Source organism: Crassostrea angulata, chromosome 10, assembly GCF_025612915.1.
Source record: "Crassostrea angulata isolate pt1a10 chromosome 10, ASM2561291v2, whole genome shotgun sequence".
In the NCBI taxonomy this organism is placed as follows: Eukaryota; Metazoa; Mollusca; class Bivalvia; order Ostreida; family Ostreidae; genus Magallana; species Magallana angulata.
The window spans coordinates 17650615-17677793 of NC_069120.1; the positions used below are offsets into that span (position 1 = coordinate 17650615).

General features: G+C 34.1%; 2 protein-coding genes across 3 annotated transcripts; both read left to right on the forward strand.

Moving 5' to 3' along the window:
- The first annotated feature begins 208 nt into the window (after window positions 1–208).
- Window positions 209–6671, forward strand: LOC128167767 (mitochondrial enolase superfamily member 1-like). 2 transcript variants are annotated; one of them, XM_052833665.1, is made up of 16 exons: window positions 209–352; window positions 1285–1387; window positions 2064–2179; window positions 2530–2616; window positions 2828–2854; window positions 3070–3110; window positions 3348–3379; window positions 3500–3538; window positions 3776–3858; window positions 4031–4065; window positions 4242–4329; window positions 4485–4619; window positions 5114–5285; window positions 5474–5573; window positions 5820–5901; window positions 6016–6671. In XM_052833665.1, exons 1-16 carry the CDS (start codon window positions 266–268, stop codon window positions 6124–6126), a joined length of 1338 nt encoding a protein of 445 aa, XP_052689625.1. In that variant the 5' UTR covers window positions 209–265; the 3' UTR covers window positions 6127–6671. The 2 variants fall into 2 exon arrangements, with proteins under 2 accessions (XP_052689625.1, XP_052689624.1); XM_052833664.1 differs by lacking the exon at window positions 1285–1387 and adding an exon at window positions 1554–1656.
- A 296-nt stretch (window positions 6672–6967) lies between these two features.
- On the forward strand, window positions 6968–18443 carry LOC128167548 (WASH complex subunit 5-like). The gene is made up of 28 exons (XM_052833332.1): window positions 6968–7625; window positions 7983–8089; window positions 8227–8311; window positions 8461–8561; window positions 8864–8986; window positions 9367–9592; window positions 10122–10235; window positions 10349–10526; window positions 10783–10907; window positions 11117–11246; window positions 11414–11526; window positions 11739–11905; window positions 12127–12202; window positions 12671–12790; window positions 12985–13116; window positions 13356–13436; window positions 13700–13801; window positions 14080–14259; window positions 14422–14546; window positions 14711–14801; window positions 15325–15505; window positions 15610–15689; window positions 16228–16331; window positions 16550–16679; window positions 16976–17072; window positions 17215–17371; window positions 17836–17923; window positions 18189–18443. The coding sequence occupies exons 1-28, from the start codon at window positions 7401–7403 to the stop codon at window positions 18249–18251; spliced, it is 3501 nt and encodes a 1166-aa protein (XP_052689292.1). The 5' UTR covers window positions 6968–7400; the 3' UTR covers window positions 18252–18443.
- The last annotated feature ends 8736 nt before the right edge of the window (window positions 18444–27179 follow it).

Here is a 27179-nt window from a genome sequence, read left to right on the forward strand (position 1 = left end):
TCTAGAAAATATAGTGTAAAACTAGATTCTCCAAACTGTGATTTAAACAATCGATTCAAATTTCAATTTCTTGATTAATAATGATACAATTTATAAGGAAATTTTTTTTTTACATCAATTGTTAATAATTTACACCCATACCTAAATATTGTTTAATAGCATATGGAGTTTTTCATAATAATTTTAGTAGGAACTATGATTACCCGAATCCATTTAGCTGTTGAATCCCCGCCCCCTTTCAAACTAGATCTAAGAAAGCCAAAATATGTCACGTCCAACCAAGATCACCTCGGTTACAGTGAAAGACATCAGATTTCCAACGTCTCTGCAGAAGGATGGATCGGATGCCATGGTGAGTTATATGCAGAAACGATGACTTGCCATGTTAATACTGATTACAAATAATCAATGCTGTTGTTGAGTATACAGGTACATGTATTGTTTAACTGTTTAATGCTCTATACTGTCTTCCTTTTGATTATTCTTCTATTTATGTTATGACTGACTTCATTTAACTTTAATTTGTTTTTGCATTTAAGAATAGTCAAAGTATGAATTATCCATATTTAAGATCTTTTTGCAAAACTTAATTGAGTGCTTTTTTTTTTTAGCATGCCCCACTTTGATTTAATCCCATCATATGCTAAAGTATAAGGTCACTTGAACTTTGGTCACTTATTATATCTTTTTACAACAATTATGTGAATAAGCTGATCCATGTTGTATTGTGCAAAAGTTCATTGTACATATAACCCTGGGACATAAATGGTCAGTTATATAGACAGTACATATACGGTACATATGTCTTTGATGTGACATTTAAGTGGCACCTATATTCTTTATACTTCTTTTTTAAATAGATGAGAAGAGTACAATTTTATTATGCATTTTTATGTAAATTGACATGCATTTTATGTAAATTGACATGCATTTGATGTACATTGACATGCAAAGTTTAGTCTATATGAACTTGGTGTATCAGTTGCTTAACGTACAAGTACATTATTGATGATTATAATTTTGTGTAACAGGAGTGGCAGAACTAACACTAGCTTATATATTAACTACATCTAGTACTTTGAAGTATTATCATACAGTTAATGTCATGTGCGATAACTTATTTACTCTTGATTTCACATGTTTTCAGTTTTTAAGTCTTTGTCAAACATGTCATCTTATTTGCCAAGTAACATGACAGTTTGAATTGTATGTACTGATTTATGGCAAATGTAACTATTTTATACTTATGGGGTTTTTATCATTCATACACAAATTGATTTGTAGCACAAGTCGCCTGATTATTCAGCGGCTTTTGTCACTCTTACAACTGACTCAGATATAACTGCTTATGGGACAACATTTGCTAATGGAAGAGGGACAGACATTGGTAAAAATAATAAAAAGGAATATTCATGTATCAAATATTTATTTCCCAGCAATACAGCCTCCCAATTTATGTGTTGCTTAAAAAGTATAATGCATATGAGAAAACAAATAAGAAATGACATATTTTATGTTCAACATTCACTTGTGTCTCTGCTATCTGCTTTTAGCACAAAGCCCCAGATTATTCATGTCCATATGTCACCATAAAAACAGACACCGCTCTTGAGGGAAATGGCACCACTTTTACAGTTGGACGGGGAAACCACATTGGTAGGCCTCGATCAGTGTTAGTACATGTCCTGCAATTCCCCTAAAAACCCACAACAGAAAGACTGGTATAATACAAGTGAAAGAAAATGTTTGAATATTACATGCATTTCTGTTATATAAAAATTGTATGCATTTACATAATGGACAGTTAACTTACTTTTTTAACACACTATGCTTAATTTTTAATACCTGGTTGTTTCAAATATCACAGTACTTATGTATTACAGTATAACATCAGTTTTTCTGATCAATCATCATATATCTAATATTTATACATTGAGCAGTGTTCTGTTTAGTATAGTCAATATTATGATAAACATTTCATTAATGCTTGAAGTTTCACGCTATCTGTTTACAATGATGTATTTTATCCTTGGACTAAGTAGTAAATCATAATTTCTATGCAGTTTGTTGTGCCGTGGAAGTGTTTGAGAAGATGTTGGTTGGCAAGCAGCTGTCGGACATTTTTGATGATTTTGGAAATTTCTGGCAGTCTCTAGTTAGTGAGGATCAAATTAGATGGGTAAGCATTGCATGCATGATAGATAATATAATGGTCACATATGTTATGAAATCTATAATACAGAAGAGTTAGGCTAAGTGAAAGACATTCTGAAATGGATATCAAAATTTTTCAATAGAGTATTTCCAGCTGAATGAAGAAAACATAGGTATATGCATGTTGAAACATCTTATTGATGAATTATATATATAGTTTTAATTATACATTAATGTATTACAAAATTTGAAAGGGGGAATAACTCTTTAATTAAATTTCATTCCAAACATAAAATTATCCTTTTGACCTAATGCTGCTGTCCCTAAGAAACCACAGAAATTATGAGTTGTTTTAGAAATGATTATTTTATTCAGCTTGGTCCAGAGAAAGGTGTGATTCACTTAGCAACTGCAGCCATTGTTAATGCATTGTGGGATCTATGGGCTAAGATGGAAAACAAGGTAAAACTGCATCATCATAAATTTGTAAATACCCTGGTATAAATTGCAGTTTGCATTGCACAATATTGGATGATCAAGAACACTACATTTTAAGGAAAAGAACAATTTTACCAAATTATGGAATACCGGTACATGAACTGATGAATACAATATTTATATTTCTTAAGAATTTATCTTGTACCAGTATAATATTTTGTATATTTTATTACAGCCACTATGGAAATTACTTGTAGACATGGTGAGATATTTAAAAACTCTATACATTATTATAATTTGATATCAACATCTTTATCAAACAATTAAATCATAGAATATGTATATATTTGTACAAGGATTATACAAAGCTACATGTAGTATCTGCATGTTTGAAAAACTAACACTGCATTTCATATTTAACATTATTCTAATAACTTTTACAATATCACCATGTACACTTTTGTATTGTACATTCAGGAACCAGAAAAACTTGTATCCACCATTGATTTTAGATACATGTAAGTTTATATATAAGAATCTCTGAAATAATTTTTGTAAAAGCCAATAATGTAATAATGTTTGAATCACAGACTCTATATAAATTTTTTCATGTAAATAACAAAAATTGATAAACTATACTTCTCTCTGTCTAGAAAGTAATGAAAAACGTCTGCAATAAAACTTTTCTACCGAACAATTAGCAGCTCATATTGCTTGAAGAATATTAATGTGATATTTGTGTACTTTGTATACAGGGCTGATACATTGACTAAAGAAGAAGCTATAGGTAAACATCTTTCTTCACAAAATGACTAGTGGTATTTCATTGAATTTAATATCTTGAGTTAAAACAACAAGAAGGTGAAAACTTTAACACCAGTTTTATTTCTTAAATTTTCTTTTTCAGACATATTAAAGAAAAAGCAAGATGGGAAGAAAGCAAGAGGTATATATGTCAAAGATGCTGCATAGAGTTTGAATATGCGAAAGGGCGTTTGCAGTACAGGGTACATGTACTATGCATTTTACATCCAATAACTTAATTAGTTTTTTGGATCAATAGAGCTGCATATCTTTAATCTTTATGCTAGTAAGAGTCTCTCTCTCTCTCTCTCTCTCTCTCTCTCTCTCTCTCTCTCTCTCTCTCTCTCTCTCTCATATTATGGTATCTGGCTTGTTATAGAGGAAGAACTTTTGGCTAATGGTTTTCCTGCATACACAACTTCCTGTGGCTGGCTCGGATACTCAGATGAAAAAATTAAAAAGGTGATGACACTTTGTATGTTGAGCTCTGTTATACATGTAATTAACAGCTAAAAAGTCAAATACATACAGCATATTAGGACAGATAGTAACACAAAGATTAATGTAAATAAAGACAGCAATTTCTATGTATCACCTGTATCAGTTAAATAAATCATTTTTATTTTTGATAAAGCTTGCAACAGAAGCTATGGCTGCAGGATGGACAAGGTTTGCCATTATTTAACCCCCAAAGTTTTATGTTTTATTTGACAACCCAATGATTGTTTTTCAAAATGCAGATTTTAATTCAAATATTTCACACTTTTGTTTTCAAACATTTTAGAAAAAGACAACTGGATTAATTGTTGTACGTGTCCTTCCTATTTATAATTGTCCATGTGCAGGTTCAAAATGAAAGTAGGAGCAGATGTACAAGATGATATCAGGCGGGCCAAAATCTTCAGAGAAACCTTGGCAGAAGATATGCTGCTGGTAAGTAAAAAAGTTTATGCAGTTTCGATGCAATAGAAATTTTTATTTTCAGTCCAATATTGCTTACGGTACATGTATTAACTGCTCTTACATTTATTGTATATCATTATAAAATAATTGTATCTTTCATGGTGAAAATTGGATATTTTTATTAGATGGTGGATGCTAATCAGAAATGGGAGGTGCAGGAAGCCATTGATTGGATGAAACAAATGAAGGATTACAAGATTCTGTGGATCGAGGAACCCACAAACCCTGATGATGTCATGGGTCACGCTGCAATAGCAGAGGTCAGGGTCAAATATGCTATTCTGAATAATATAAAAGTATATTAGTAAGCATAAAGTGCATGAATTCCTTGATTACGTAAGGCATGATTGCAAGGTTGTACTCTGTATTTACATTACTTTATCTAGTATTTCAAGGATTTTCAGACATGGCTATCAGATGGCAATTTGTGCAGCAGAGAAGACCCATAATACCTTTTTGTGCAACCTTGAGAGAAATTTGCTTGAACCTACTCCTGTGTAATTTATTTTTCCATCCATTCCATGTCTCGGATTTCTAAACTGATCTTCTTACAACACTCTGTTCCATTCCAACTCAAAAATACCTTCCTTAGCACACAAATTAAATCTGCATGAATTTACTACCACTTTTTTTTTCACATGATTTTGTCAGAAATATTGATCTATAGTATTATAAACCCAAAGTAGAAAAAAGTTGCCAGAAAGTACTACCAGTAGAAATGATAAGAGAAAATAATTTATTGCTTCTTTTGCAGGCACTTGTGCCACTGGGTATTGGAGTTGCCACTGGAGAAATGTGTCAGAACCGAGTGATGTTTAAACAGTTCCTGAAGGCCAATGCCATGCAGTACTGTCAGATTGATGCCTGTCGACTGGGCGGGGTCAATGAAGTGCTGGCTGTCATTCTTTTGGCTGCCAAATTCAATGGTTTGTCATGGACACTTAATTCATACTCTTTTATACAATGAATCATGGCTTTTGTCCCTTCCTGTTAATTGTAATCAAATTCAAATACCTGGTAGTGAAATTTCAGCAACGTTTGTTGTTCACCAAGATAGAATTCTAAATGTTGTAACTTTACATTTTATAAGAGAGTACCTATCTGCCTTTTTCAGTTCCTGTCTGTCCCCATGCAGGGGGTGTGGCATTATGCGAATTAGTTCAACATCTTTCTATGTTTGACTTTGTTTGTGTGTCTGGAACAATGGAAAATAGGTTTGTGTATTGGCTATTCTTTTCTGAATTATTCCTATAATGTGAGAAATCTCAAACTATATTTTTCTTAAAAATTTAATTATAATTTTTATGTTTTTGATATCCTAAAACAGTAGAACTCTTGTAGTTGACTCCATAGAATTCACTTATCTTTTTAGAATTATGATTTTTCAAATTTCAAATATTACAACTATATATAAAAAAACAGATGTTTATTAAACTCAGAGTTATCTCCCTTTTCAACAGAATGATAGAGTTTGCAGATCATCTTCATGAACACATGTCGTCCCCAGTTGTCATCAAAGGTGGACGGTACATGGCACCACAGGTAATCCTTGCTCACCTGTCAGCTTCATTCTGTGACAATAAAAATTGTATTGCATGTACCCTATAAAACTTCCTAGAAGTATATTACTTGTAATCATACTTATTATTTTGCTAGGCTGCAGGCTATCTGGTAGGCATTAAGGAGCAGGCCTTAGCCGACTTTGTTTATCCTGAAGGAGCAGAGTGGCAGAGGATGTTTAAGGAAGGGCTGTTTCAACAAGAATGAATGGCAGACATTGTGTCGGGAGTGTGCATGTGTAAATACAAGTACATGTAGTACTGTACATGTAAATCCAAGAGACTTAATTATATAATTACTCTAGAGAGATGGTAACCAATTTATATTGGGGAACCATAAATACATGCAATGATGATCGTATATGGTGCTAAACAGGTTGTAATAATGTGAAAATTGTAGTTTTTCAATAAAAACAATGTTGTAATACTACCTATGATTTTTATTCTATGATACAGATATATATTTGGAGAGGAATAATAAAAATTTTGTTTAAAGTGGGACACCAAACATTTATTTCCTTACATACTAACAATTGTGTATATCTATCATTTGTTTGCTTGAAAAATGATGATGATTTTAACTTTAGATTTTGTTGATGTTGATTGTTTTTCATATTAACTTTATGCTGTGATAATATTCATTTGATGCAGTTTCTTTCAGATCCGTATTAAATGAAATGGATTTAAATTCTGTGATATAATAGCAATTATGTATGAATGAAGTATAAATAATATTAAATATTGAAAACTTGTGATGTAGTTGTGTAATGAAAAGTGTGAAAGAACATAATAAGATTTATATTTTATCAATAATTTATTATTAAATAAGGACCATTGGAAGACTGAGGAACTTGATATGATGGCATAATGGATATTATAACTGAATAACATATTTAAGCAGCATTAGCTGTTCATTACATGTTTAAAAAATTTTTTTATATCTTATAACAACGCCACCTTATCAATGTAAACATGAGATGGATTTCTAAGCGGACGAATAAACTATGTACGAGTTAGCATTTTTAGAAATCATCGAATGAGTTGACTGACTTTCACTTTAAATTATTGATGGGACGACAGCGAAGAATATTATAGGAGAGATCTAAGGCTTCTATCTTGTTTATGTCATGACTCTTTAATATATAAAAACAAAATTAATTTATTTGATATCCAAGGAACTTTCTACAAGAAGATCAGGGGAATATTTGTGGTTTACCTTCTCGGGTGTTATTGTTAGATGGCGCAACCTTCCGTCACATGACATTGGTGCATGATGTGAAAAGCACACACCAGCTGATTTTCAAACGGATAGAGCTTTTCAGGGTTAACAATCAAATGTGGAAGTGATACATATAAACATATGCTGATTCTGATGATGCCTAAACACCATATTCATTTTGGATGTCAATAACATAAGCTAAGTTGATTCAAAAGTGATACGCCCCCCTGACAAAGTGAAAGTAGATATCAAGCTAGCTAGCAATGGCAGATTTTCTAGCAGAAAATAATCCTTGTGGCCAAAATGTATTGCGATTAGTTTCAAGAGGAAATGCGATCATTGCAGAACTGCGTCGTTTGGCTGAATTTATTCCCCCTGTGTTCAAACTAGAAACGCAACAAGATCGAATAAGATACGCTGATATCATATTTGATTTTGCTTATTTTAAAAGTCAGGAATACTATGACAACAAGATTGATAGCAAACCTGTAAGTTTTTCTCTGTATTATAGAATTTCATCTCTATTAATGTTATAAGGAATTCTACTATATCTTTTACACTATATATTCATGTTAGAGGGATACTTTTTGTGTTCATATGTTATTGCATCACTTGAAAGTTTTATGTGAAAAGATGTTTAAAATCTGTGGTTGAGATGAATATTTTCTTGATAGAAGTATGGAAAACAGTCTGAATTATTGTCAGAATTAAGGGCAATTGTGCATTTACAGCTCAGACCATCACTACCCATCCAGATTGTTTAATGGTGATATTTTACTTCTTTATAGAAATGAAAATATTGATACTCAATACTTAATTGTAACAATGTTTATGTACTTTTGTAGGAACTTCAAGATTTGGATGAAGAATTTCGTGAAAACCATATTGAAATTTTAACTAGATTTTATCAAGCCTTTGCAAGTGTTCACAAATATGTTGTGGACTTAAATAGGTAAAATTCAATGTCTTTGAATGCATGTAGAACTTGATTTTGGGTTTTGTCAAGAAATGGATTGAATTTTCTTAGTCTTATTCAGTACTTTGTTTTAGCATACATGTATATGAGAACAAAATTTCTATACTCTACAGATTTTTAGAAGATTTAGATGAAGGTGTTTACATACAGCAAACTCTAGAGAGTGTTTTACTCAATGATGATGGGAAACAGCTTATGGTATGAAAAACTGAAGTTTGGCATACTATCCATCGTTTAAAAGACAGGCATAGAAATTAGATATGAAATTTCTTTTACTACCTGGACATATAAGTAATACTGCATGTACTTGAGTGTATTCTAATCATTCTGATTTTCCTTCTTGTTAGTGTGAGTCCATATTTCTCTATGGTATCATGCTCATCATCATTGATAGCAAGATTGAAGGAACAGTCCGGGAGAGGATCCTTGTTTCCTACTACAGATATAGGTAAAATAAAATAATCTTTTGCAACACAAGAATTTTGTCAAAAGTAGCATGAAACATTGGTAGACATGATAACGAGATAACCAGATAAATATGATACATATAGGAAATAATAGATTCTACCTGATACTCAGGGCTTTCAATAAGGGGAGGAAAAAAAGTATTTTTAACTGATAAACTATTGGAAATAATTCTTTAAAAAACCTCTTCAAATAAATATGTAGTTCACTTCTTTTCTTCAAAATTAATAAAGCCCTGCTAAAAGGATTTGATTTGATAGTTTTAACATTTCATTTTTCCTCCAGTGCTCAGAAGGCAGCAGCAGGAGACTCCAACATAGACGATGTCTGTAAACTGTTGTGTGGCACTGGATTCCAGAACACAGCCACGGCAAAGAGACCACCAAACTACCCAGAATCCTATTTCAAGTACTTGGTTTTTTCTTCAATTTTTGAGAATACATGTACATGTAACTGTTTAACACATTAATAAAGTAGGTATCAGTTGCTCTAATTCTATTTCTATTATTAAACAGTAACTCTCTATATTTAGAAGTTTTCCAGATTCAGAGCAACCCTTTAACAACTAAATATGCAAGTATTGTGTACAAAACCTAGCTTGTACACATCGCATTGCATACTTGTCTGGATCATGTCGAATATGCACATTATAAATATAAGTGGATGCATCAGTGTTTACATCACATTAAAACATTACAAGCATTTTTTTTTCATGAACATGATATTTACTGATAAATTAAATACCCACCAGACCATGCTTAGATTGATTTGTTTACCAAATATTTCAGCCGTGTTCCAATCAACCCAGAATTTGTGAACATGGTGATTGGTCGTTTACGATCCGACGACATCTACAACCAGATCTCGGCCTACCCCCTCCCCGAGCACCGCTCCACTGCCCTAGCTACACAGGCCTGCATGCTCTATGTCATCCTGTACTTTGATCCTGAAATCCTTCACAACCAACAGGCCAAAATGAGAGAGATTGTGGACAAACATTTCCCAGATAACTGGGTAAATACATAAATTTATGTTAATCATACATTCATGTATAGTGTTTATGAAATACCTTTATGACTCTAGTATGAATATGATTATATTTGGTTGTTCATGAACCTGTTTTTACTGTAGTGTAATATTTCATGTCTTCATGTTTAAGAAATTCTCAAAAATATATATATTCCAGGTACATGTAATTTCATTCCAGATAATACATCTACTCAAATATATAATTGATCATCAATGCTACATGTAGATGTAGGATAGTGGCCACAAGAATGATGTGATACTGTAAACCAACTTTAATTTATTCGCGACGACTTTATTTCGCAATTTATTCATGCAAAAGTGGTTTGCGACGACTTATGTTCGCGATTAAGCCATATCCAGACCTGTTTTGTTATAACAACCAGACGAAATCACAGCGAGAAATATTCACCACGACGAGGCCCTCGTGAAAATTTCTCGCACGCAAATAAATGTTGGTTTATAGTACATTACCAGTACATGCAATGACCATTCATATTTTGTCTAATATTTTTAGGTGATCGGTGTTTACATGGGTATGACTGTCAATTTACTGGATGCCTGGGCTCCATACAAAGCAGCATCCACAGCACTCAACAACACGCTGGAGGTCTCCAACGTCAGAGAGCAGGTACTTGTAATCTCCATTCTCATGTAAACTATATATTTTAAAAGTAATATGCCCTTAGAGTTATCATAGAATAATATTATTTGTTGTCTACAAAAATATTTCTGTTTCTTAAGTCTGTGAAGTATGCCACAAAGATGCAGAGGTTGATGGCTCCACTGGAGAAATACCTAAAGGAAGGTGTGCTGACGGAGGAGTTTGTTTTGGACAACATTCCCAAGATGATGAATGTGCTGAGGGACAGTAATGTAGCTCTGCGATGGCTGATGCTGCACAGTTCAGGACTCTCGCCCAGTGAGTTATCTCCTCATGATTCAGACTAAAATCAAATTTTCAGAAAAAACTCTTAATATCATTACCAGGCATATTTACATCAAATACAGATCAAAAAATATTTATGGGTACTTGATAAACATAGCTACTTATAAATTTCATAAATAATTTATTGTTTGTGGTTGTTTTGGTAATTATGAATATGAAAATTTTGATGTAATTGTAATGTTTTAAAGAGGTGAAAAAATGCAATTTCTTGGCGTTGTGATACTTTCAGGTGCTGAACAGAACAGGAGATGTAAGGCCCTGAGGGAACAAGTTCTGACTGATGCCAAGTACAACCCTCTGGCCGTCTTCCAGCTTCTTCTTAATGTAGGGCAGTTTGAATTTACTCTGAAGGAGGTTAGTGCTACTGTTATCCTTGGACATACAGTTACATTAAATATAAATTGTATAGCTCATGTAAACTAGGAGTACATCTTCATTTCACTTTGATACTAATGTGACACATTTAATTTCATTTTGATATTAGGAGGTAAGAAATCATAGCAGATTTATACAATGTAAAATTATGGACTACATGTACAGGCTTTTTTTGTTGTGTGTTGTAGATGTTTAAACAGATGTTAGTGGAAAAACAGCAAAAGTGGGAGGAGCACAAAAAGGAGGGGAGTGAGCGAATGGCTGAACTGGGTGAGGTCTTCTCAGGGACCAAACCTCTCACCAGAGTGGAGAAAAATGGTCAGTTGTCTGGGTTTCATGATGTGGGTTTTTTTTTGGTTTTTTTTATAAAAAAGGAACTTTTATAACACAGTCTTTTAGCTATAATAAAGATGAATGTTCTGAATTTTACCAGAAATTTTACAAGCAAGAACTCAAAATCTATATTTTGGTGTATCATTTACTAGATAATCTACAAGCATGGTTCACAGAAATGGCAAAGCAGATTACTTCTCTGAACTATGAGGACTCTACCACTGCTGGGCGTAAAATTGTCCAGCTTATCCAGGCTTTGGAAGAGGTCAGTTTTGTTGTCAAAGTATAGTCTTGTCAAAATGTCATGACAGTAAAATTTTAAAAACACAGAGATAATTACTGAATAATGTATTATGAATTTAACTTTAACTCTTGATTATTCTTTGCACCAAATCTTATAGAGATAATATTTTATGATTTGCTTCTGTGCCTTTTTGCTGACCAATAATGACCTCTTGCTTTTACACCTCTTCCTAGGTCCAAGAGTTCCACCAGCTGGAAAGTAACCTGCAGGTGAAGCAGTTCCTGGCCGACACCAGGAAGTACCTACACCAGATGATCCGAACCATCAACATCAAAGAGGAAGTGCTCATCACGGTACAAATAGTGGGGGACCTGTCTTATGCCTGGGACATCATGGACAGGTGAGTTACAGATAATGGGGGACCTGTCTTATGCCTGGGATAAGTTACAGATAGTTGGATAGAAATATGTGTGACAAAGAAATATGGTACATGTAGACAATAAAAGAGGATCAACTTTACAAAAACTGAATGCTACAAAGTTAATGAAATTGACCAAATATTTCATAAAAGCCAGATGTTGAAATTACAATCTGTTTGTTTTATATCAATTTTCTTTGTAGCTATACTATGTACATGCAACAAGGCATCAAAAAAGACCCTTCACTTGTTATTAAACTCAGGGCAACGTTTCTAAAGGTAAACTTTTTTATGTACATACACTGTTATCTACTTTTATTTGCATACAAAAAAATTTCAAGAGGTTTACGAGTATAATTTGCAAGAAAATGGAGGATAGCGCATTTGCATACACCTTCTGCATTTTCACTGCTCTTCTAATTTTCCATTTTCCCATTCAAAGATTTTAATACTGATATGAACATATATTACACAAATTTATTTTTTACTCAAGATGAACTATCTCAGCAGGTCAATTTTCAGGACTGTACAGTTTTCAGTTCATTATGTTTCAGATCAAAGAATACTTGACTAACATTAAACCATTAGAAATACAGTTTCGCAAAGATATAAATACAGTGTATTTAATTGATAAGAATATATTGTTTAAACACTTACATGTAATTAAAACTACTGTAAAATGTTCCTTCTAGTAATCATTTAATTAAAATAGACATTTTACAGCGATGTAATTGTGTTGTTTGACAGATGGCTTCAGCCCTGGATTTACCCCTGCTCAGAATTAACCAGGCTAATAGTCCAGATCTCCTCAGTGTGTCCCAGTACTACTCCGGGGAACTGGTAGCTTACGTCAGAAAGGTTCTACAGGTAACCAAGCACCTGCATGTTGATGGACTTTTATCATAACACTCATGGGTTGTAATTACCTGTAAATTGGTACAGGTACAGATGAGGAAAATGTGATTATATTTTGTATTGTAAGGCAGAGTGTGCCTGTATACATGTATGTATATGAGATTGACAACTCATTAGTTTAAATCATTCTTTCTTTGTTTAATTAGATCATTCCCCAGACCATGTTTGGACTCCTGGCCAAAATCATCAATCTACAGACGACCAGTATCAAGGAGGTTCCCACCAGGCTGGAGAAGGACAAGATGAAGGAGTTCGCTCAGCTGGACGAAAGATACGAGGTTAGGGATAGAAATACTGGAATATTGTAGTTACATGTACCTCACTTTCTTGAGAATGAGAAAAGTCACATTGTTTTACCTGCTTCTGGCTGCAAATGTCTGAATTTTTTGTGAATAAAAAGGTAAATGAATCTAATGACAACCATTATCTAAATGCATGTACATGTATATGCATTGTTAAGATAAACTGTGTTGTCCATGCAAACATGTTCCAAAGGAGTTTTTGTTATCTTTTAAAGGTGGCAAAACTTACACATGCCATATCAGTCTTTACAGAAGGGATTCTTATGATGAAAACAACACTTGTTGGTATCATAAAAGTAAGTTTCTCAGTTTAATACACCTAAATAATTAATGGATTTTCAGAATATATGCATTGGGCTTTAATACTCTTGCTGTTATTTATCCAGATACTTCTGCCATCACCTTTTAGACAAGTTCTAGTTTTCAAATTATCTGAGCTATTTATATGGATTATGGATACTATAAAATCATAGTGATTTGATTGGAAAGGAAGGTGTAATCCACTACATAAGTAGTATATTGACTATTTTAATGCCAATTTTACTTTGAAAACTTTCAGATAGATCCGAAGCAGCTGTTAGAGGATGGAATCCGTAAAGAGTTGGTGCAGCAGGTGGCCTTGGCGTTGCACAGAGGACTGATGTTTAACCCCAAAGCAAAAGTATGTGTCTTCATCTGATTTTATGAGAATTCTGTAACTTTTTTTAAAATGGTAGGTTGTAACTAATTCCTGTCTTTAATAATAATCTAGTTGTCTGATATGAATCATTTTAGGATATTATATAATAGGGAAAAAATTGCAAATTTAAAATATGTTGCATGAAGTTATCTCCCATAAATAGTTTTTGCCTTACGACAGTTTTCTTATCTGTTCAGTGATAGTTATCAAGGTAACCAAAATAAATCCTTGACATTAATTTCAAAGCATTTTGTTATAAGATGAGTGAGCTGATGCCCCGCCTGGAGAGTCTGGGAGAGACTATGGACGGGTTTAGGCGGTCCTTTGAGTACATTCAGGACTATGTCAATATCTACGGCCTGAAGATTTGGCAGGAGGAAGTGTCCAGAATCATCAACTACAATGTGGAGCAGGAGTGTAACAGCTTCCTCAGAACAAAGGTCAGTCAAGGTCAAATGAAAGTCAATAGAAAGATGTAGCCATTAGTTTTACTCTGTACCTGTACTTGAAACTTATGTGTACATTCAGGCCACAGACCTTTTTCCTATTCTGAGTTTTATGAATATATGTTTACAAGTTTTGCCTGGATATTTTGTTGACAGATTTTGGACTGGCAGAGTATGTACCAGTCTACAGCCATTCCTATCCCACGATTCTCACCTGTGGATGAAAGTGTCAATTTCATTGGAAGATTGGCACGAGAAATCATTAGAATCACTGATCCAAGGTATTTCATTGTTATAAAACTCTGAATTTTATCACTCATATGGTTTAATGTAGCATTTGTAAACTACCCTGGTAATCGGAATAAAACATATTAAATTTGCCCCCCCCCCTCCTCCACCACCAAAAAAAAATGGAAGTAAGGCATGTTGATCTTTCTCTTCACAGAATAACAGCATACATTGATCAAATGAAGGCATGGTATGATGTCAAGACTAAAGCTGAACAAGTAAACAGAACCCTTTTCCAAAAATTACAGGTAAGATTGCTAGTTGACATTATTAATTTTTTGTGTGTGAATATCTGTATATCTACTTGTACATTACCACTCAATGGTCAACTCAATACTTCAAAGCTAATATCTTAAAAGTCTTTCTAGAGATATGGTTATCAAACTGTGTATGAAAGTTAGGCAAAACTTGTCATCAATTTATCAGAAGGCCAAGGTTCACTATTTAAGATAAGCAAAAGATGGCAGTCTCTATCTTAGAAGCTCTCCCCTTCATATAAGTATGAAGTATGTAAGAGTTGTGTAATCTATGGATAATGCAAGTACATGCAGATTGCCAACTGGAAGATTTGTTCATGTTTTAAATTATAAACAGTTCAAAGGTAACTTGCATATGAATTTTGTTATGTCATATGTATCTTAAGCAAAATCCATTTTAATGATCTTTAAGAAGGTATAACCTTCTGTTTTTCATACATTTGTCCAAATATTTATCATATCAAATACAGTAATACAATATTCTATTATCAATACACCTGTTTGTATTTTTCAGAAATCAGTGGGTAGTTTTGGTTTGGCAGGACTGGACCGTCTGCTGTGTTTTATGATAGTGAAAGAACTGCAGACTTTTCAAGGAATGTGTACAAGACTTCTGAACAATGCTAAGGACAGGCAGTATCATGACCTTCTGGATTCCTTCTCCAAGAGTCTGGGAAATGTCAAAGCTGTTGTCGGTCAGTTTATTGTAAATCAGCTTTATTTTTTCCAAATCTTATGAATGATTGCCGTTTATTTACATGCATAACAAGTTAAATGACCGTTCTTCCTCATTATACAGGCCAGCCAGGCAAGCTTTATCCGGCCATGATGTCAAAAATGACAAGAGTATGGCCATCCTTCTTGGACATCATCCTGAAGGTAAATTATAGTAAGGTTGATGATGCCTCGTGCGACATGGTTTTTAGGGAAGCCCTGTAATTAGATTGTCTGTCTGTCAGTTAATCTGTTCAGTTTCTCGACTGTCTGTATCAGGGGAGTCAGAGGCAGTAATTGATTTTTCTTAACAGACTACAGTCACAAATTATCCACCTCCTCTGCAGATATTTACAACGAGAAAGAGATATATAAATGTATATAGAGGGGGGAGTTTTATCTGTTACATAAATACTATCTTATTATACGTAAGAGATATGGAGAAGAAATTCTACCCATTCTTCATTCTTTCATCTTTTTTTGTATGTGAGTGGGGATGAGGGTAAAAGAATTAAGATTTAACAGAAATATTCATTTGATGTCTTAAAGTGAGTTATTCCATTGGACTAACAAGAGAAAAATTGGTACTGGGTATACATAGATAGATTTAATTAATTGTCTCGAAAAAATATAAATTTTTCATGTACAACCATTATTTTTGTTATGCAGGCATTAACATTTTCTCCATACCCTTTTTTATTAGGTTGGCCAGATGCAACTTTTGAGAAGACAAATAGGACATGAGTTGAACACTTCCTGTAAATTTGACTCTAAGACTTTTTCAAGTGCACTTCAAGCCATGAACGAGTAAGATCTTCACTCAATAGTTGTTTTTGAAAATTGTGGGTGTGGATCAATAAGAGTGAAGATGATAATTCTGTTTTGAACTTTGTGTCAGGAACTCTGTAGATAAAGTAATTATGATCATCAGGGTATCTTGTTTCCATGCTATATGATATAAATAGAGCATTGTTATTACATTTTTTGATCAATATTGCTGACCATTTTAATGTCCATCCTTTCAGTGCTCTGATAGCAGACATTGAGAGGCATTATCAGGATCCCACTTTACCCTATCCCAAGGAAGAAAACCCACTGATGTTTGAATTAACGTCTTATTTAGAGTCTGCTGGATACCATGATCCTTTAAAAAAGGCATGTTATCTTTGTTTTCCCTTCAATGGTTACACAGAAAATAAAATTGAGAATTATCTTTATTTATGACCTTTGCAATTTTATGTTATTAGATATACAGTGGTAACTAAGCCCTTTTAATTGGATAATTGCAAAATCTGACAGATATCATTAAACCATGCATATACACAGAAGGAACATTTATTTATTTGTTCTACTTGATATTCTGTTGTAAAAATCCTTTTTTCATGCCCATTTGCCTTAAATGCTAATTAACACATGTAGATCTAATTTTTGTGTGTTTTCTTTTTTTCCAGATCTATGTTACCACAAAGCGGTTGCCATTTTTCTCTTTCTTTAATTTCTTGTTGGTGATTTCTCATCTCCCAAAACTGACATACAGCAAAACCATTAGTAAGTGCTAGTTCACTTTAAATTCTTTACCAAGCGTTTTAAGCTATAACTTTGAGGGAATCTCTTGCAAAAATGTATCTTAAAAGAAAATGAGCATCAGACACTGTGTTATAAAAAGCGGGGCTTTTTTCTTCTTATGTAGGTGGACTGGTCAGTAAGAAAGCAGCTGACCCCTTGGATGCCCCGCCCTTTGTGACAGGCTGTTTGACCCTGTTAAAGCAGTACCATGCGGAGAATACAGACATATTTCTTGCCTTCTTGGGACAATATGTGCGGTCCTTGGTGGATTCTCTCCCAGGGTGAGCTTATGTTGATGTAAAGAACACGATGGTTCTGTCAGATTTCATGTACAGCCGTATGTACAGTTGAACTTTGATATCTCGAACAATGGTTTCTCGAATACAATGGATATGTCAAAGTGATTTGTGAGTCCCACTAACTTATTTTTTAAGTATTTTACCCTGAATACCTCGAATGATCGAATACTGTAAACCAATTTTATTTGCATGCGAGAAATTTTAGCGAGGGCCTCGTCGTCGCGAATATTTCTCGCCCCGATGTCGTCTGGTTGTTATAACAAAACGGATCTGGATATGGCTTGATCGCGAACATAAGTCATCGCAAACCACTTTTGCATGAGTAAATCACGAAATAAAGTCGTCGCAAATAAAAGTTGGTTTACAGTATCTAAAAGTTTCTTAACAGTCTAATCTAGTTCAAGATAAAGAAGTTTGCCTGTATATATGCTTTGTTTATTCCCCAGGTCAAAGACACAGGATGGTGCCCAGGATGTCTTGAATGTAATGATATTCTTGGAGGACTTTATCTATTACAGTGGGCTGTCAAGAAAGGTCAGTTGAGACATTGTAGATACAAATATCAATATTAAAATATACAAGGAATTATGTTAAGAAAATAGAATCATTCTTAAGAATTTGATATTCCTTTTTATTGAGGAATGTGAAAAGCAAACAAAATTACTTTTTCTGATTATCTGCATACCTTGAAAAGTATTCTCTGAGTAATTAACTGGATGTAGGAAATATAGAATAAGGTTCAACTAAAGTGTTTATAATGATAAATCCATAGACCTATTCGGAATCAATCTATTTTTAGGTGGTGGAGGCCCATGTACCGGGGTACCTGTTTGATGAATTTAGGAGTCAATTTGCATCATGAGTAATGCAAAGTTCTAGTACAATACACATGTGCAACAAAATATAAACCTGTATAAAACTGATTACATTACATATTAATATGTAATATATTGAAGATGTGAAGGATTATATTATATAAAAACATCTGTTGTTTAGACATATACAAAATGTACCAGTATAATTATTTTTGAAATAAACATTTCAAATAAGAAAATATGTGTTTAATTGGACAGCTGTTGAAAGCTGTTGTCTGAGAGACAGGCTTTTAATACAATGAGTATTCCAGTCAAACGTGTTGGCGTTGTCATTGTTGTAAACTTTTCACATTTTCATCTTCTTCTCCAGAACCACTGGGCAGATTTTAACCAAACTTGGCACAAAGCATCAATGGGTAAAGGGGATTCAAGTTTGTTCAAATGAAGGGCCACGTTCTTTTTAAAGGGGAGATATTTAGAATTATTGAAAAGGACTATATATGATAAGGGCCTAAAATGGCTCCCTAAAATGAACATCATCATTTTACTATCATTTTTTGCTTTCTTAGTACAGATATGTATGTTATGTGTTTACATAATATTCATTTTGGTTCAAGTGCCCACAATTTAGAAATATGACATTGTAAAGACAACCTTTTCCCGCCATTTTTGCATGTTTAGCGTAAAACAGCTTGTTTTCAAGCAGTTTTTCCTTCCGAAAACATAGAGCACATTCTTGAACAAATAAAATATTTTAATCAAAGTTGTATCTAGCCAAGACTAATAAGTGACAAAAAAATTGTCCTTGTTCAAGCATGCGCTCTATATTTCCCATTCGTAAATAGATAAGAAAAATGTAAATTTCTGTCTGATTTTGATTGAATTATAGAAATGGGGTCACTTCTGACATCATATACTGCTAGTGAGTGCAAATAAATCAAATAAATAGATGAAAAATATATTTTATATCAACTCTTCTAAAAAATTAGTTAACATTTTATTGTACCCGAAACACTTAAAAAATGGCGAATTATGGGGGCCAAATTTAACTCATAGTTCTTTGTTGGTATTTTTAAAAAAAATCTTCTTCTCAAAAACTATTAGGCCAGAAAAGCTGTAACTTGTATGGAAGCATCCTCAGGTAATGTAGATTAAATTTTTTTCAAATCATGGTCCCCGGGGGTAGGGTGGGGCCACAATGAGGGAATGGATTTTACATAAGAATGTAAAAAGAAAATCTTTAAAATCTTCTTCTCAAAAACTATTTGGCCAGAAAAGCTTACATTTGTTTGGAGGCATCCTCAGGTAGTGTAGATTCAAGTTTGTTCAAATCATAGTCCCTGAGGGTAGGGCAGGGCCACAATGGGGGGATGGATTTTTACATAGGAATATTTAAAGAAAATCTTTAAAAACTTTCTTCTCAAAAACTATTAGACAAGAAAATCTCAAATTTAAGTGGAAGCATCTTCAGAAAGTGTAGATTCAAGTTTGTTCAAATCATTGTCCCTGGGGGTAGGGCAGGGCCACAATAGGGGGATAGATTTTTACAAAGGAATATACATTTGTGTAGAGAAAATCTTCTTCTCAAAAACTATTGGGCCAGGAAAGCCCAAATTTGAGTGGAAGCATTCTCAGATAGTTTAGATTCAAGATTGTTCAAATCATAGTCCCTGGGGGTAGGGTGAGGCCACAGTGGGGGATGAATTTTTACACAGGAATTTATAGAGAAAATCTTTAAAAATCTTCTTCTCAAAAACTGTCAGCCAGGAAAGCCCAAATTTGAGTGGAAACATCCTTAGATAGTTTAGATTCAAGTTTGTTTAAATCATAGTCCCCAGGGGGTAGGGTGAGGCCACAGTGGGGAATGAATTTTTACATAGGAATATACAGAAAAAATCTTTAAAAATCTTCTTTTTAAAAACAGTTTGGCCAGAAAAGCTTAAACTTGTGTGGAGGCATTCTCAGGTAGTGTAAAATTCAAGTTTGCTTAACCATAGTCCCTTGGGGTAGGACAGGGCCGCAATGGCAGGATGAATTTTTACATAGGAATACTAGTATATAGAGAAAATCTTAAAGATTCTGTGAAAGTTTTCAGTCTAAAAAGCAGTAACTTGTGTGAAAGCACATGTTGTGCAGATTAAACCATGATTCCCTAGAGAAAAGTGGGGCCGCTAAATTGGGGGGGGGGGGGTTATAAAGGAATAGAGAAAAATCTTCTTACAGGTTCAACAACAAAAGGGGCTTGATATTAACCCCAAAAAATATGTGGACAAAAATTGGCAGATTTTAATTTTTTTAGCAAGATATACTGTACTTAGTTGCCAAGATATTTTGATTTTGATACTGTAATAGTTAAGGCAATTGTTGCGCAGGTGAGCGATGTGGCCCCTGGGCCTCTTGTTTGAAGGATGTTGAGCGGTACAAGAGATGTTTTGACCTAAACCTGCAACAATATCCTATAATTTTGTGATGCTCCATTTTACTTGAATCGGTGTTCCAAAGTCTCTCAGTACGTGATGATATTTTGCCCCCCCCCCCCCCCCCCCACACACACACACGTTATACAACGCAGTCCTTAAAAGTCTGCTGTTTGTGTGAACTACAATGTGATTGTCTGATTGATACTGTTTGTCCTTGTAATATGTGAACGCGCGCCAAAATGTGTTTTACATGAAATGGGTCGAAGATGATTAGAAGATAGAATTCAGGGATAGAGACATTTAGCACACGCCATTGCTGAACACTTAACAACTAGCTTCTAAAGTGTAATATGAATTTAGCGATAAAGTCTGGCATCGACTATCGTTAAATTTTCATAACGGACCTCCACCAAAAAATACTGACCCAAAAAATTAAAAGGGAAAGGGAGGAATGAAGATTAGCCTTGATTTCCTACACTAAATGGTGGGTGCGTTGAGTTGAATCTTCAACGTTCAGTTCGGGAGGGGGTGTACAAACATAGCTAAGAAAAAAGGTCCGTGGGAGTCCAAATTAGCAGGCCAAAAATAAAGGGTCTTCAAAATAACGTACATTGTATATTTCATCAAGATGAAGAAATACATGTATAGTGCCCCCCCCCCCCCCCCATGAGAATAAACGAACCGCACCCTTGGCTAGCGAGGATGGGTTGGTTAATGGGTTTGGCTGTGATGAAAACCAAGGAGTGATACTACATGTAGTATATGTGTAAGATATCTATAAAATATACAAACTCTTAATTTGAAAAGTTTGTCCTCCAACATAAATGCTAATTTCATTTACTTTCGATCGTTTTTAGCTCACCTGAGCTGAAAGCTCAAGTGAGCTTTTCTGATCACTTTTTGTCCGGCGTCCGTCCGTCTGTCTGTCTGTCTGTAAACTTTTTACATTTTCGACTTTTTTTCCTGAACCACTTGGTCAATTTCAACCAAACTTGGCACAAAGCATCATTGGGTAAAGGGATTTCAAGTTTGGTAAAATAGAGGGACACGCCCTATTTTAAGGGGAAATAATTAGGATTTATTGAAAATTTGGTGATATTTTTCAAAAATCTTCTTCTCATAAACCATTTGGCCAGAAAAGTTTCAACTTGTGCGGAAGCATCCTCAGACAGTGTAGATTCAAGTTTGTTTGAATCATGGTCCCCAGGGGTAAAGTGGGGCCACAATGGGGGGTCGAAGTTTTACATAGGAGTAAATAGAGTTGATCTTAAAAAATCTTCTTTTCATAAACCATTTAGCCAAAAAAGCTGCTACTTGTGTGAAAGCATCCCCAGATAGTGTAGATTTAAGTTTGTTTAAATCATGGTCCCTGGGGGTAAGGTTGGGCCACAATAGGGTGTCAAACTTTTACATGGGAATATAAAAAGAAATTTTATTTTTAAATCTTCTACTCAGAACACGACTGGCCAGAAAAGCTGTACTTGTGTGAAGTATCATCAGGTAGGGTAGATTCTAGTTTGGTCAAATAATGATCCCTGGGGGTAGGGTAGGGGCACAATGGGAACCGGTTAAATCTTTACAAAGGAATATATTGAGAATAATCTTTTTCTTAAAAAAAACATTTTTTCTTAGAAAAGGTGCAACATTAGTAAAAGCAACCTTAGATGGTGTAGATTCAAATTTGTCAAAATCATATTTTTCAGGAGTAGAATGGAGCCACATGGGGTGGGGGGTCCAGCAGTTTAAATTCACCAAAATTCAGATGTTATAATATATGGTTTATCTTATATGCAAGCATTTTGACATATTTTTCATTCTTTAAAATTGTTTAGACTTTGGCTTCTGGACAATTCTTGGGCTGACACAACTTTGATGTAGGTTTATATCCCATTTGATTTAGATGTTTTTGAGAACTGTAATGCTCAATATGTGAAATGACTGCGACAAAAAGGGATCAATGATAAACAGAATATCCTGAGGAAAAAATTAATTTTTGATATACAGGATCTGTTATACTACATTGTCCATATTTTTTTTTGGTATGTTACTCCATTAAAGCCGATTTGATAATGTCTATTATTGCTCAGGTGAGCAATGTGGCCCATGGGCCTCTTGTTATAGGATAACATAGATCTGTCGGGCTATCTCGCGGTTGCATGATGAGAACCAGATATGGATTGATTACAGAATGGAACAAATATATATTCTTTCTTATGAGATAATCAATATTGCAAACCATTGCAACAATTGGTCAACCATAAACATGACGGGAATGGGAAAAAGAAGAGAGAAAAAATCTACTCCATTTGATATAGTAGGTTTTTATTGGGCGTACTAGAAATATGGCTTTAAACGGGGAAATGATTCCTATACATAGCCAGCTTTCTGTTGGGGAAATTGCTAAATAATACATTTCTTCCTCTTATTTAGTTGAAATATAAGCATTGTCTCTGTTATTTTTTGTTGCTTTGATTATCTAAGGTAATTTTATTTTAGAACATAAATGAGGGGTAATTTTGCAGCTAACTCCTATTGATGGTCTAAAACTGATTATTAAGAAATCCGCTATGAACTTTACATTGACTTGGTTTAAGGTCACTGCACGCCATCCATCCAAAAACTCTGTTTAAGTAAAGTATTAGCCGAATATGGCTAAGTGGAGAGTATATATAAGCTATCAAAATGGATTTTTGTGTCATATGACCTTGATACTTGACTTAAAAACATCATTCAAGGTAACTGCATACCATTTGATCAAAGGCACCATGTAAGTGATGTATGATCCAAATTGGAGCAAAAGGAGAGAAGATATGCTTCGGACAAGGCTATTTTTATAATTCTGCTATGACCTTCACATTTGACGTTGAAAATTGGTTCAAGGTCACTGTACACCCTTTACTAAAAAGCTTTGTTTATGTGATGTAGGAGCTAAATAGGGATAAGTAGAAAGTACATATGCTCTGAAAAAAAAAGAATTTTTGTGGTCCGATATGACCTTTCACCCTTGACCTACAAATTTTATTCAAGGTCAGTGCACACCCTTTGACCATGGACACTTCGTGAGTGAAGTATAAGCCAGATTAGACAAAAAGGAGATAAGATAGGCCTCGGACAAGGATTTTATATAAAATTCTCCTCTGACCTTAACCATAGACCTAGAAACATGATTCAAGGTCACTGCGGGGGCATATTTATCCTAAATCTACTGGATTCCACAAATCATATTTCAAACTATGATCTGGCCGTTTCTGGAAAACTGTTTGACGACTACATGTAATTTTATTGGACAGACTGACCAAAATTTTGCAGCATGAAATCTGATTTAAGACAGAAATGATACTTTTCTACAAAATATGCCCACTTCGAAGTCTTAATAACGCGCATTGATGAAGCTTTTTAATTGTCATTTTTCTTTTCGTACGTCCATTTTAAAGGGACATGGTCACGATTTTGGTCAAAAATTCTTTTTCCGAGTTCAATGTTAACAATGCTTCTGTAAAGCATTTTCAATAGGCAATCAAAATTTGAGAGTTATTCGTTAATTTATAAGCATGTGACAGAGCTAACAATTCTGTGCTATGTAAACAAAGCTTTTGTTTACAAATTGAATGTTGAAGTAAGAATTCAAGTTTAGCCCTAATATGATTGTGTTAAATGTTAGGAACTGGTTTTTTATGCCTAGAATAATTGAGAAAATAGACAAATCAGCTTGAGAAAGATTTCTTCTGGTATATTGAACCTATGTAAACAAAAAAACAGGGCACGAGCCTTGTTTACTTCACAAAAAATTGTGAACGCTGTATCTTGCTTATAACTCTACGACTGCGTCTTAAATTTCATGTGATCATTATAAATGCACTCCTAAAGCACAGTAAATAGTAAAAACAAAAAAACAAACAATAAAATAAAATTTGACCAAAATCATGGCCATGCCCCTTTAAAATAATATAGGACTATTGAGCCTCTAGAATACATTTTCAACAATATCTAGACTTGTAAGAGAATGCCCAACTTCTCGATGAATCAACAAAACTTACTAGATGTCGTTTAACAAAAAAACCTGATTCCTGACAGAGCAAATTTTAGACTGGAATTGAAAAATAAATAAAAATAAAGAGGACACTCTTTGAGTGCTTCCGCTGGAATTTCTCGAAATTCCGCAATAAAACGAGATTTTATACCATTATTGTAAGGTCATGGAATCTTTAATCGAACATTACCGTCCTCTAGATACCTTTCTCGCCGACAGATGTTTACCAGTATATTGGACTGAGTAGGAACTTTATTTCTCCAGGAACCCAGCTATTGATGGCATGTAGATGGGCTTGAATGATAATCGGGAAGGTAATGGAAAATGTTGGATTATTAGCGATAAAGACGGAATGTTGAACTCATATTTATAGTATATAGGACGTATGACTTCCATAAAGCAGCTATTTGTCTGTCTAATAGAAGCCTCTTTATTTTGAATTAATTTCAAATATAGTCCTTACTACACCCGATGTCTGATAACAAATGGAAAACACATTGACAATTTAAAAGTATACTGTTGTTGTAACGTAGAATATTTCATTCATTATAGAACCATTTTAACAAGAGCTTGGACTTTGGGCAGAACGTGATAAACTCCGCTTTGATGAAGGCGGAGTCTACTAAAGGTTAACTGTCCTGCCATTGGCTAATAGATATGTATACATTGAACGCAATGACACTCGTCCGACTTCATCCAGGGATGTATATTTCACTGAAACAGCGTCAGTTTCACACAGCAGAGCAGCGGTTTTGACAGTCTAGAAATGTTGGTGAGGTTCTCTTAGCGAGTTAGAAGAAAGGAGGTCAATGTTTGACAGCTTGTTTTGATGAGCAAACTAGATAAAAACATCCCACTGAAAGTCCAAGCTCTTGTTAAAACGGTTCTAAGACCAATGCAGACAATATGTTCTAAAATTGAAGAATTCAACAGTTGTCGCGGTGGGGAGGGCGGTGTTGTTTTTGCTGTTTTCTAGGTACCGTCTTCGGCTACAAAGCACACTGTTATTTATAATGCCAAAACTTTTGCGAACTATATCTACCACATTTGAGACTCTAACGTTTGCAACTTGCAACAAAGAACTCTCTCTCTCTCTCTCTCTCTCTCTCTCTCTCTCTATCTCTCTCTCTCTCTCTCTGTAATGAGCTTCAGCTGTGTTTTCAATATTGTTTTACGCCTTACTTTTGTGTAGATTCAGAGGCATGTCTTCCGTCGTTCTTTATGTGAAGGAATGTGTGTCAACTGTCTTACTAGCCGGGGCTCACTGTTTTGTTTTTGTTTTTCTTCCTAGCAAGTGCGTGTTCAACATTCCAGTAGCGTAGCTACTCACTTTAAGCCCCATTTAAAGGAGAGTTCGACTTATACCAAGATAGACAAGTATATTGACCTAAAAATAAGAGTGATAGTGTCTTTGACATTCTTAGTTGTACATGAAAAGCACTGCTAAATATGCGCAAAACAACGAGAAAACGAATAGTAATTTGTGAAACTGATATGTGGTTAAGTAATCTTTGAGGGATTGGGAACAGACCATATGCATGACTTAAAAGGGAGCATTCTTTGAGCCTTAAAAGCTTTCATACTTCAGATTCAACAAACGAAAGTAAAAATTACACAAACACAATCATTTGTGAAACAATTTGTATCGTATGTTTATTGTTCTTCATGCATATGAACTTGGCTATGTCTAGCGATATAGATTTAGGAAGTGCATGCATACCACTTGCATTTTTGCCTTTGCTGAAATATATGCATTTCTATCTGACGAATTCCATTTAAAGTTTAGTAAATCGCAAAATTTAAAATTCCTCATTTCTCTGTTTGTATGTTTATTGGTTTACGTTATTAACACCAAAGTAGGTTAGATTTTTAAAATTTGTTTAAAATTATTTATGCTTAGAGTTAGAAGTTATAGAATAACGTTAAAGAAATTATAAAATAAATAATAAATGAATTAATCAGTTAAGGAAGTTATAAAATAATTTAAATAATGTAAATAGTGGATTTCAATATCATCCATGAAAATTAAAAGTTTACCAAAATATTTATGATTATGATGATAGTTTTGACAATATATTAATTTAGTACAAAAGTTGTCAAAGTTGTCATGACCATACATCCTTTTTTTTAACTTTGTAAAAGATACTTAAATCGATGATCACGTGACATTAGAATCTGAAATTCGACTTCCATTTTTCCACTTAACCATCCGGGCAACTGCTCTGTGGCATTTCAGTAACATCAACCGGCGGTCATCATTTTATATTAAGTATTGAACAAACTCGGTGTATACTTTCACTCGCGTGGTCTCTATAGTAGGAAATAGTCGATATATCAGTTAATGAGATCGAACTAAAGGAAGAAAAGGATAGTTTCATCCAGGGAGGCGTCGGTTGCACTTTCTTACAAAAAGATATTGTTCAAGTCAAGTCGGTGTAGAAAATATTCTCTGTATAATGATGTCACCAAAAACAGCGGGAGGACGGCTGCTTGCGAATGGTATTTGAAAAAGTCATTACGTCGCA

Coding starts and splice junctions, on each gene's coding strand:
- LOC128167767 (XM_052833665.1), top strand. CDS start 266: ATGTCACGTCCAACCAAGATCACCTCGGTTACAGTGAAAGACATCAGA. Junction 2,617..2,827: donor GGGCTAAGATGGAAAACAAG/GTAAAACTGCAT, acceptor ATTTTATTACAG/CCACTATGGAAATTACTTGT. Junction 5,574..5,819: donor TCTGGAACAATGGAAAATAG/GTTTGTGTATTG, acceptor CCTTTTCAACAG/AATGATAGAGTTTGCAGATC.
- LOC128167548 (XM_052833332.1), top strand. CDS start 7,401: ATGGCAGATTTTCTAGCAGAAAATAATCCTTGTGGCCAAAATGTATTG. Junction 8,312..8,460: donor ATGATGGGAAACAGCTTATG/GTATGAAAAACT, acceptor CCTTCTTGTTAG/TGTGAGTCCATATTTCTCTA. Junction 13,437..13,699: donor CACTTGTTGGTATCATAAAA/GTAAGTTTCTCA, acceptor GAAAACTTTCAG/ATAGATCCGAAGCAGCTGTT.